Genomic DNA, 12,727 nt, shown 5'->3' with positions numbered 1-12,727 from the left:
ATCTTCAATAGAGCCCTACAATTGAACATATCCATATTTCTACAGAATTTGACCATACATAGAGTCATACTGGCTTAGTTCAAATTGTGCACCAAATACATCTCAAAAAATCATTCCCTTTTCAGAGCTCTTAAAATTTCAGAGTTGCAAATGAGGGATTGTGGATTTGTGTATTATTGCAGGACTTAGGGAAAGCAATTGGTTAAAAATCCTAAAAGTGTAGTTTTAATAAGACTAGGAAAAGATCCATCATACTGGGCATATGGAAGAGTTTGTCTGGATACTAAGGCAGTATTTGGCAGAATTAAATAAAGCATGTGAATAAGCAGGAAGATCACTCAATTTCAAGTGTTTTTGTTATTTTTTCTCATTAATTTTATTCTTAGCTTGAAAAGAAAACCTGCCCCTGGTTTACATGCGAGTTTGATTGGACACATGTTCTCAGGAAGCAGGCTGCATACCAGTAGGAGTTTGTTCATTATCATACATGAAATTAGACAAGGGGATCAAAATGAGCTAAAGAATTGATAATATCATATACCACAGCCCTTTCTTTTAGAACATGTGGATATGTTTAAAGGTTGCCTTTATGTTGGATAAAATCAAAGACAGATCCGATTGATTTTACATAATAGGCTATTTCAAAGTAATGAATTAGCTGAACTAATGCTTTCTCACAAAATAAATAATTCTGAAAGAAAATAGATCTTTATTCCTAAATCCTCCTCCTCCTTTCTCAATTAATTAGGCTTTGTTGGTGAAAGGAAGTTAAGAAATTCAGCATAAGCCTGATTATATCATGAATGTAAAATGAGCAGGGCAAATAATGGGCTCTATACTCTTTCAAACAAGTTAAATAAGTCTATAATAGCCCACCAGTTGTGTAAACACTATTTCACTATACTTGTAAAAGAAATATTGACTTACCTGTTAACTAAAATTACCCTGGCATGCCTTGGCTAAACTTATTAGTAATTCTTGTGGTGTATGTGAATGTTTTTCGTTGTGGACTTCTATCAAAGATTAAAGAAATAGGAAAACATCCGTTTTAGGGAGCCCAGAAAGTAGACACATACTGGACTACACTTTAACAAAATCAGTTTTAAGAACTTGCATACACAACCAGTTTAACTCCACATCATGTACAACAACAAGAATGGGAAGTTATACTCCGTGTATGTATGATATGTCAAAATATATTCTACTGTCATGTATAACTAAAAATAATAAATAAAACAAAAAAGAACTTGCAATCTAAAAGGGCCAAAAAAGAGTAATTTCCATCCCAGCAAGAAATATTACATTATTCAGTAGCTCATTAACACAAAGATACTTCCCAAAATTATAAATAAGAACATCAAATGCAAACAAATACTAAATGAACTAACTTTACCCTACTAACCTTATTATCACATGTAAGAGGGGGTGGTCCTCTTCTCTGATTTCTCACCAGTATGTATTCTTGTAAGTAACTGGTTGTTGAGAGAAACCCAAAATATATGTGTGTGTATATAGATATATGTATATATATGTATATACATGTATGTATACATACATGTGTGTATAGATATATATGTGTGTGTATATAGATATCGATATATACTTCAGAAGGAAAAAGATTCAAAATATACTTGTCTTTACTGTTAACAAAAAAAAAAAATTCTTGACAAGGCAAAGGGGCACACACCTGTTATCCCAAATAATCAGGAAGCTGAAACAAAAGAATCCAAGTTCCAGGCCAGCCTGGGAGACTTAGCAAGACCCAGTCTCAAAATAAAATAAAAGGGGCTGAGGATGTAGGTTAGTGGCAGAGCACTTGCCCAGCATGCATGTACAAGCCTTGTGTTCCATCCCTAGAAATGAAAACAAACAAACAAAAAATAACCTATTCTCTACTCCAACTGGTTCTACTGCAGTTAAAAAAGACCTCACTTTTTTTCTTTAACAAAAGTATGTGAATTTCTTTCACAATAAAATGACAGTAAATTCAAGGTCCTATCCAGTTTAAAGTCCATATGTGGCTAGACTTCCCAAGGTATTAGGGAAAAGGTACAGGATTTAAAATCAAAAGACTGGTTGGAATTTTGGCTTCATTACTAGCTCCCTAGCAACCATTAGGAAAACAACTTGCCTCTCCCATCCTCCAGTGTGGGGTAAGAATCATATCCATCTCTTCCAAGTGAGAACACGTGACTACATAAAAGGCTGAGTCAATGCCTTTTCACACAATTTGAAAACATCACCTTGTAAACTAAATGGCATTTTCAACAGAAACAGAGAGACAACTGCTCAAAAACCTTACTGAAACTTTTTTTTTTTTTAGTGTTCAAGAACTCTGGTTTACTGTATTTTCGTCTTTATTATCTAAGATTAAAAGATTCGCATACAGCCATTGAGGCAATAAAGTCACCATCCGCCACACAATTTTTATTTTCAATCCACATGATTTTCTATTATCAGGAGGACAAGACCTTGAAGACTCTTGAGGCCTTTCTCAAACTTTCATGTTTTCTGGTTTTTACAGAGTATGTTTGTCCACAAGTGATCATAGCTGAATTCTCGCTGGCTCAAGCAACAAAACAAAATTAACTTGTTCATCCAGTCTCGAGATGATTAAGCAGAAATGACTTTAGATCCAGGTGTATAAAGAATGACCTTAGGATTTCACTTCTCTCCTTGCTTGTGCTAATGTTTCATTTTCAATGAGCTTTCTCCCTGCAGCAGAAGAGCATCCCCCACGAGCTCCGTGTTTTTGTCCTTTTCATCAAGCAGAAAGAGAAGACTGTCTCACCTCAGGATCTAGGACAACACCTCACACAGGAGTGGATTGTTCTGTTCAGGTCACATTTCTATCCCAGGACAGAAGATGTAGCCACATGATGGACAGCTCTAAGGTTTGGGAGGAAGTTTCCCAAAGAAAAACTGTGTTTTGCTCTTACCAAAAGAAGAGGGGGATATGTTGACTATACAAAAAAGAAAAAAAGTTGGGCTGGGGATGTGGCTCAAGCGGTAGCGTGCTCACCTGGCATACATACGTGCGGCCCGGGTTCGATCCTCAGCACCACATACAAACAAAGATGTTGTGTCCGCTGAAAACTAAAAAAATAAATAAATAAATATTAAAAATTCTCTCTCTCTCTCTCTCTCTCTCTCTCTCTCTCTTTAAAAAAAAAAAGAAGAAAAAAAGTAACAGATGTTCATTACTCTTGGGATCATCCAGCATATCCGTCTTCCCCATATAATTGAATCAGATATTTCTCAGCTCTACTTGCATTTGTTAACGAGTTTAAATTCCCCCAAAGAAGAGGAGAGGCACTAATAGGTTGAAAATCTGCTCTAGGCTAAGTTCCAGATATGGAACTACCTAGGTAAATGATATCCCCTTTACAGGGAAGGTAACTGAGACTTACCTAGGCTCATTTTGTGTCTGTGATCAATCAACCTGAAACTGGAAGAACCTAGATTCAAATACAGTTCTGCCTGACTCATCCCCCAATCAAAGTGCTATGCTCCTTTTAACAGCCTTGGTGTCAAAGAAAGTGCCCTTTCGTGCTCTTAAACGGATCGTGAGTGAACACAACCAAATCTGGATTAGTCAACAAATATTTGTTAAGAACTCATTGTTATGAGCTCATAGTTTGAGTCTTGCAGGTAAAGAAGACACAAATGGCCTAGTCCCTTCCTCCAAAGTGGTCACCATAAAGTTGACAAAACAAACCTACTATGTATCCAGGAAAACTCTAGGTCTAAATCTTGTGGTATTTATAACATACCTTCAATGAGACACTCACCCTTGGGATTACTGTCCAGAGTCAGTCATCCTTTTAGATTGCAAGTTTCATGAAGAGGGACATTACAGCATCCCAGTCATATTTCCACAAATATCTGTAGGAGGTTTCACAGAAATGATGTCTTGAGTTCCATTTATGAAACAAATAATGTGGAGTTAGATTTTTCTTTTTTTATGGAAGGACAGGCAATTAGTAGACATCCTATAAATGCAAAAGGAACAGCCGAGAGAAGCAAGAATAATGTGAAAATAAGCAAAGAGTGGGAGTCAATGCAGTGTACCTGGGGCAAGAGAGGGAACAGGACAGAATTGAGCACAATTCTGATTATCCAGAAGCCAGGGGTAACTCACAGTTTTCAATGGCACTGTCAAGTTTTACCAAATTCTGGGCCACAGTTACTTTATTTGCAAAATGAGGAGAAAGGAGAAAGTGGAGTCTATAATTATCTCCCCAATGTCTCTCTTCTTATATCACAGAGAATCACAAACTTGCTGATAAATGGACTTCCTCAAGAAAAGAGCATGTTCAGAATACAGATTTAGGTCAAGGAATCTATGTATTTCTGAAGTTTCACGGGTGAAGGAATAGACAGGATTGCAGGATAAGTATACTACACACACACACACACACACACACACACAAAGAACAACCTTCCCAACTGTAAAATTCAGACAGAACTTTATATGGAAATTCAGGTGGTCAGCCTAAGTAGAAGATTAAGAGGGACCTTGAAATTCAAAAGAGTTCCCTGCCTTCAGGAAGCAATGAGGCATTGTGCCTGGGAGTGAAAATTGTACATTTTTGTGAGTTAGCTTGGCAGGCTTGGACTGACACCTCTTTGAGCAGCTCACTCGGGTGTGAAGAGGGCAACTTTTACCTCACTGAGGTCTTCTCTCCAAGAAAGCCCTGAATTCTTTTCCTCCTGTCTCCTGCAGATTCACTGTAGGACACTTTTTAATAAGAAACGTGCGTTTTTCACTAGCGCTCCGCAGAGGTGCTGGGAGCCCAGTGCTACTCATCTAGGTGGGATTGCGCCTAGTTCAAGAGAACCCTGAGACATTTAGGGATGAAAAGTTCCCGGAACAAAAGAAAACAGCCATCCTACATCATTTTACTAACTTTGGATTCTAAACACTTTTTTAAAAGTCACTTCGACTTCCTCACCCCGGATGAGTTAGGAGAGTAGCACGGGAGTGCTCGCTCTCCACTGTATTTATTTAATGATTAGTCCAGCGCTTTGGTTTTAGGGCAAAAGCGAGCCAGACAGTGCTCTGACGTAAGGACTAAAAAGGCCACCCATCGTTTGCCGAGAGCTCTTGCTTTCTTACCCCGGTAACTATTTTTCTAGATTAGAGTTTAGTCTTTTTTAAAGTTCTCCATGCCTCTTTTCCATTATTTGAAGCGGGCTGGAGGAAACGTGCCTTATCCTTCCTACCCTGGGTCTCTATGTCGCTCTGAATCAGGTCCCTCTCAGGTCTCGAAACTGAGTTTCCATAACGCAAAAAGGGGTGAGGGTGGGGATCCCCTGCCTGGCGCGTGGCGCAGAGCGCTGGAATCCTCCCAGCGAAGGCGCAGTCACAGCGCGAACTCGCCAGCACCTCGCGCCGCCTGCTGCCGCCCAGCCAGGTCTCGAGAAAAGAGGGAGGGGACGAGCGGAGGAAAAGTGGGGCCGGGCTGGGGGTGTCTGGAAAGCTGGGCTGCGCTGACGTCACTGGGCGCGCAATTCGGGATCCAGCGCTTTAAAAAACGAGCGTGCGAGCGGAGATGCTGCTGCACACAGCTCAGACCGCCTGCAGCAGCAACGCGCACCGCTACTGCCGCGACTGCATCAAGGGCTGCTCCAGGGGCCAGCGTGGCTGCAACGTGCTCCGCGATCCCCGCGGAACTTCTCCTCTGCGCTCCCGGCGGGGGGCAGGAGCGCGGCGCCCAGTGTTACAGACGCCGGCAGAGCTTCAGAAGCCGGAGGAGCGCCGCCTGGCGCGCCACAGTCCACAACAGTCCCGGCGTTGCCCTCGGCTGGCGTCTGGCTCGCGGATCCCTGCCTTGGGCACCATGGACACCTCCCGCGTCGGCGTGCTCCTGTCCTTGCCTGTGCTGCTGCAGCTAGCGGCTGGAGGCGGCTCGCCCAAGCCCGGTGCGCTACCGCGGGGCTGTCCCACACACTGTCACTGCGAGCCCGACGGCAGAATGTTGCTCAGGGTGGACTGCTCGGACCTGGGACTCTCGGAGCTACCCTCCAACATCAGCGTCTTCACCTCCTACCTGTAAGTGCGCCCCCACCTCACTCCCAGAAGGGGGCTAGAAGTGGGAGGGAGCTACTCTGAGTCAAGGCTGGGAGACTTAGCGCCCTCCTGCTTTGGAGGGGGCGGGCGACTTTGCCAAGGGCATCCTGGCTAGACCAGTTTCGGCTCCCCGGAGAAATGCACGTGTTTTAGAGGTGTGTAACGAAATGGATTCACTGCGACCCAGGGAAAGAGCTGGTGCGCCGCAGCTTTGCAGTCCAGAACTAGGCACGTCGCAGGGCACATTCCTCCGAATGTACAGGCATTTGTGTGCATAGTGAGCACAAGTGTACAGGCATTTTTGTGCAGAATGGGCTTTTGTGCCCAGGAGGCTGAAACCCAAGGGCAGGATGCCCGACTGGTCCCTACCCCAATCCCCCGGTTTTCATCCAGTTGCTTTCCATGAAGAGATGGGCTATAAAGTGTCCCACAGGAGAAACCTAACATGCCCAGCTCTAAGGGACTTGCTCTGCATCCTTAGCACTGTAGCGCGACATAACCTTTTTTTTTTTTTTTTTTTTTTAACGGAGTGATTAAAATGTGGCAACCACAAACCCCGATTAGAGCTGCCAGAACGTTATCTTTACCTTTGGCTGCCCGAGCCGCCCTTTGAAGTACCGATGGCCGCAGTGTAATCTTTAACCATCTCCTCCCCCGGGGGAGGAAAGGGAAGTGGGCTGAAGGCGGCCAGGCGAGTAAACAGCGGCGCCGACTTCCAAGGGGGGGGTCCCGAAACTCTCTGTCTTCCTTGGGAGGAACCTCCCACCCTTTCTTTTCCTAATACCACGTCCAAAGCCCTGACCACGGGAATGAGGCTGTGGCTCATTTTATAATTCTGTCTCTGAGAAGCCCAGACTGGAGAGTAACAGGTGGTTGACTGGATGAGGTGGCTCAGAAAGGAACTCTGTTCTCGGGGACCAAGGTGACTACTCCCCCCAACTTCCTGTCAACCATCTGGAGTTCTGTTCCTTGGGGCCAAGAGACCAGGGTCGAGGCCACCCTGGGAAAAAGCTCTCCTGGCCACGAGGTGAAACATTTAGATTTTAATTCAAGACCTTGCAGTGAGCCCATCCCATACTCGTTTAATCTGTTTCGGCTTCTCTGATGTACCTTGGCACGAGCGAGTTGGGATGTTTGTGAACTCGGTTTTTCCTCTGTTTAGTTGCTTTGTGGAGGAAAGGAGCAGAGGCTTACTCAATGTTTTCTGCCAGGTAGTGAGTTTTTCTTTCTCTGGAACAGGATAAGGAAGAGAAGAAAAAGGGAAAAAAATATTGCATTTAAAGAAAGGCTAAATCCTGATAAATTTTAGTATTGGTAGGTGAGAGTGGCCTCCTCCACTACCATAAAAAACTGTTTGGGTCGCTTTTCTTTATTCAAGCAGGATATAAAATATTTTCCCCACCAGGTTTTCCCTTCAATAGCATGTGGTAGTGGTATTTTTCGAGGGAGTGAAATCTGTTTTCAAAAATGATCATCCTCTCAGAATTCACATTTCCTTCAGAACAGCTGTCCCTATTAGGAAACAGAATATACATCCCCAAACTTTCTGGTTTAACTGCTAATGTCAGTGACTCAAAGATAATGTGTTCTCCGGCATAATGAATTTCTAAGGCAAGTTTGGCAATTTTACTTAAGAGCCTACACTATTCTTTCCCACCGCCCTGAAGAAATTCACTATATACAAGGATGTACAACCCCATGCTCTCAGCCCCAACACTTACTTACTATTTAAATTATACGTTAATTATAAAATATATTTAAGAATATAGCAAAAAATATGCATAATGTTGGGGCATTTTTTTCCTCCTACTTTCAAGAAGAACATTTGTTAAGCTTCTGTTACTAAAAGCCTAAAATTATGCTTTAAACTATTTCCCACCATACCTCAAATCCAAAAGCATCTTCCCTGTGCTCAGGAGAACTTACTGCCACCTACTGCCACTGTTCACTACCTATCATTAATAGATAACCCCTCGAAGTTAAGATACAATTAGGAAGTGAATTTTCACATTATTCTTATGCTATTTGATGCCAGCTTGTATCCTAGTCTAAGAGGAAATTTTCTCCGTGCCCTATAAAATGTTAAACTCAGACTGTCTGTGTAAAGTTAGACAGGGAATGTTAACCATTTGCTTCTGGTCGCTGAAATTTCAGGAATTGTGTGTGCTGAATGTAGATATCAATCCTAAAGTGAAGAACTGGCCAGACACTCCTTAATGTGTGATGTCATGACTTGGTCTCCCTATAGAGTGCAGAGTGCCAGGGACCATGGGGTGTTCTTTTGTCATGGATTGAGAGTTGTGGGATTACAATCACAGAAGCTCTGTGCAGACATTAAGGGTAGATGATGCCCTCTTTTGGTTACACCTAGTATTATCTGACCATTTCTGCCTTCACTTGGTTAGTCATAATCTAAAAGGGTAAATAAGTAGGAGTTTTATTGATTTTCTTATTTTAAGAAATAACTTCATTTGCTCTTGAAAGGGGACATTAAGTTATGTTCCCACTCCACTGGGGCCAAAAGCTTTGATGGGAAAATTTAAGTAAGTAAAGACTAATGTGGTTAAGAGGCCAGAACTACTGTTATTGTTTGTAGTAGGTTATCACCATTTATTTAGTCAAAATATTATCTCCTAATCCCCCTAAAGAAAGAACAAGCATTTTATTTCCTTCCAACAGATTGACATGGTAAGTTCCAGCTGACCACTTTTGGAAAATAGATTTGCTGCAATCTAATAGTTGTCTAGTGAAACCAGCAGGTAAAGAAAGTTCTCTAAATCTATTCATAGAAGGCAAGAACTGTTTGTGCATCACTTTATAATCTTTCTTCTGAGAAAAGCTAAATCTTAAGCCAATCCAAACATTAATATTATCTCTCTTTTCTTACCAAACTCCATCCCCCAGTAGATCTGTAACCAGACCATTAACTGTAATGGAAACTCCTAGAAGAATCTCAATCCTAGTCTCTTCTCTCCCCATCCCATGTCTTTTCCCTCAACTTCTTCTCCTACTATCCACCCCGATTGGTTATAGGCTCTCATTTTACTAACAGAAGCCAGTGAAGTTCACTCTGCAGAAAATAAGGACCCCACCAAGGCTAAAACATAAAAAGAGACAATAATTGTTTACAATGCTTAATATATCTCAATACACCAAGAATGATCAGTCAGAAACAAAGTAGGTCTAATCCTATTATAGATAAGTTGTTTTAGTCATTCAAATACAAAGGATTTTGCTCCTAGGGTCTTAAAAAGTAAAATCTCCTATGTTACTTTGATGTGTCTTTCATCTAGTTAGCGTGGCATCAAGGTAGAAAACTAAATTTCAGTGAACAGCCTAATATAGTAAATAGACTTTTCTTTATTGGTCTAGAATGCAGATTTTCCTTTTAAACAGAAACCAAGTTTTTCTTTGCTGTTGCTGAATGGCTAAAACATTTTATCCATAAGCAAAGTTATGTTATATGAACCAAAGAAACCAAGAGAGATTTTAAAATTTTACATAACTTGGTTACTTTCCCCTATGTCATTTTGAAACAAAATTTGATTTTATACATAATTAGTAAAATTGATGTTAATAAGAACTGATCAAAAACCTCAATTAGTTAAATTAAGAATGGCCCTGGTATCATATATATGTTTTAAGCATTAAAGATGCAGTTTCAAAATTCAAAAATATTTTAGAGTCTTATTTGAAAATAATGTAATATATTTCTTGTTTCCTTCTAGCTGAGAAAAGTACTTTAAATAAAAGACTACGCTCATACTTTAAATAAAAGACAAAGTTCGTACTTTATAAATGGTTATAAAAGGATTTAGATCAATTGCAAAATTCATAGAAGTTACAACATTCTTTTAAACTTTGTCTAAAATACAATGATATCAAGAATTTTCTCCATTTTAATAAAGTTCATTCTTTTTCTCTAGAATTCCTGGTGGGTTTTCCCATAGACTTTTTTGTTATGGGGCAATTATTGAAACTAATTAATTAAATCTGAGTAATTTTTTTAATAGTGAATTGTGATTCAAACAATTTTGTAGCATAAATTTGAAATAAATACATTACTCAATACGTTCAATATGTGCATGACAGAGTTCATGTGACAAGAAAGAATTTTTACATAATAAATGTGACCTTTAGTTTTTTTCTTCTTTCTTTCCTCTGCATTTTTCAAAGCAAAGACATTCTGATGAAGCAACAAAAGGTAACAGTCATAAATGAGTAAGAAGATTGAATAAGAAATAACCTTTGTGGTTAAATAGAATCGTTTTGATAGTGAGACCATTCACACTTGGATGTGTTTAAAGAAGTTCAGAAACATAAAATCTGCCTATGATTTTAGTTTTTATCTCAACTATTTGATCACTTTTAAATTCCAAAACATATAGCTGTCAAAAGCAGACAAATAACGTCAGAGCAAATGATTAACCCAATACAGCTATCATGAAATTAAAGATATTACAGAATATTTATGGTATTATAACTGATATATAATTTTTACTTACCTTATCAAAGTGTTTTTATATTTCTTCTATCAAATTCATCATTTAATTACTTTAACCATAAATTTAAGTATGGTTTCCAATTAAACTAAATTATATACCATAAGATATAACTGAAAAACAATAGAGAGTTTTGTATTGCACAATATTATATTTTTTGTTATATTTATATAAATTTAGAATACAGCTAAATGATACACTTCCATGTGAACAACCCTCATGTGGATTTTTTGGTAAATTAAGAAATCAAATTCCTTCCAGTAAGATTCAACCTCCTCTCTCCTACCACAATGTTTACCTTTATGGCATCCCATTTTAGTAGTAGGGAGATAAATCAAACTGGCAACAAAGCCAGACTGATATATTTTTTACCAAATAAAATCAGCTGATTATCTTGTCTTGTTTCTCTGTTTGATGCATTTAGTAGAACTTCACATGTTAAATCTGTCCAAGGGTTCTAATCCACTGTAACTATTTTATTCTCAGTTCTGTCAGCCTTAATCCACATTTTTATTTAGCTATTATTTATACCAACTACATGTCCAGTTTCACCTGTGGAACTCATTATATGTGTGGAAAGGAGATATTGCACAGGTTACAATGTGGAACTTTTCATTAAAATTCTTCTAATTCAAAATTAATTTGGTTCTTTATATCTTCCATGGTAGGAAGCCATTCCATCTTGAAATATGTGGCATTTTCTCCCACCTCTTCCAGTAAATATTCCTGTTACATTAGTTGAGCCCAATGATAATGCCTTATTTGAAAATGTAAGATAGAACTTGAGTCATTTGGTTTCAAGAAATGGAATAATAGGATTCAGTGGTCATGCTAAGTCTCTCAACAGGGCGGTAGCTTTAGTGGGAAGCTGTTGAAGAGATGCTTCACAAGCAAGAGTGCTTCCTCACACCCTCATAAATTACTTCCACTCTGAATGTATATGTCTAGAACTGGAGAAGCTGATATTTACTTTGAGAGTTTGCAAAGGAACCAGCCATGACTGTGAAAACATCTTCCTTAAGTCAGATGGAATAATACTCCAGGATGTAATGAGAGGCTTTCTTTCCTTCAGAGTTTATTCTCCTCATTTATCTATGAGTACCTCCAGGGTAGGAAATTTTCTACTTTATATTCCAAATTTGTCAGAGTGCCCAACTCTTATGGGATATCCAGTAAATATTTGTAATGTTGAATTTAATATAATTGGCTGAATCAGCTACTGAAATCCTAGTAGCTAAAAGGGGTCTGAGAAAGATGAGAACTACTAGTCTACAAGTAGCAGAATAACACAAGGCTCCTGGTATCCCACAATTGTGGCCCAGTACCATTTGAAATTTAATTGAATTCTATGTAGCTTAAATGATGCAGTGAGTTGTTTATTTTAACACACATAATAATTTATATACCCAAGTTTCCTTATTATTTTAATAAAAATAATGCAAATAAAAGCTGAAATTTATACTGTGCTCCCTGAGTGTCAGGAACTATGTTGAATGCTTGACTCAGTTGTATGTCTGTAAATTTTTTCCAAGGACATTTTCGTTGCTCTAAATACTTTTGGACCTCTTTGAAATTATATTCAGGACTAGTCTGCAAATGAGACAAGAAAACCAGTCTTCTAATTTACATTTATGCCTTATAATGATTGTAGTTGGTGCTGAAATATTTTACCATATTTTTCTTTTCAAGGACACAATTTATGCCAGGTACAACGGCGCACGCCTGTAATCCCAGCAGCTCAGGAGGCTGAGGCAGGAGAATCTCGAGATCAAAGCCAGCCTCAGCAAAAGTGAGGTGCTAGGCAACTCAGTGATACAAAATAAAATACAAAATAGGGCTGGAGATGTGGCTCAGTAGCCAAGTGGCCCCTGAGTTCAATCCCTAGTACCACCAAACCTCCCCTTACCCTCAAAATAAACAGAAAACAATTTACGAAGCTTTAATTCTTTAGGGACTTCCAGAACAAAATATAGTTTTTAATTTTCAATAAAATCAGCATGATGTGATCTAGTTTAGGGCCAAATATTTTAAATTTGATCGGTATGTATTTTTTTTATATCCACTTTCTTACTACCACAGAAATCAATTTTCATGTCTAAATTGTGTGTGTTTTAACAGTAGACCAGTGACAGTCTTCTGAGTCATCCAGAAA

At 39.3% G+C, this 12,727-nt stretch overlaps 1 protein-coding gene across 4 annotated transcripts in view; it reads left to right on the top strand.

The window, feature by feature from the left end:
- The first annotated feature begins 5,453 nt into the window (after positions 1-5,453).
- Positions 5,454-12,727, top strand: part of Lgr5 (leucine rich repeat containing G protein-coupled receptor 5) — a 124,801-nt gene continuing 117,527 nt past the window's right edge. For 2 of the 4 annotated variants that reach the window (XM_048805076.1, XM_048805068.1), the window contains exon 1: positions 5,454-6,055. In XM_048805076.1, the coding sequence (XP_048661033.1) occupies positions 5,556-6,055 (500 nt within the window). In that variant the 5' untranslated portion in view covers positions 5,454-5,555. The remainder of the gene's footprint in view (positions 6,056-12,727) is intronic. The other 2 variants (XM_015483008.2, XM_015483007.2) reach the window with 1 other exon arrangement.

This window comes from Marmota marmota, unplaced genomic scaffold (assembly GCF_001458135.2).
Source record: "Marmota marmota marmota unplaced genomic scaffold, marMar, whole genome shotgun sequence".
Taxonomy (NCBI): domain Eukaryota; kingdom Metazoa; phylum Chordata; class Mammalia; order Rodentia; family Sciuridae; genus Marmota; species Marmota marmota.
The sequence above is the reverse complement of the archived record's forward strand: the minus strand, read 5'-3'. Positions and strand labels throughout refer to the sequence as shown.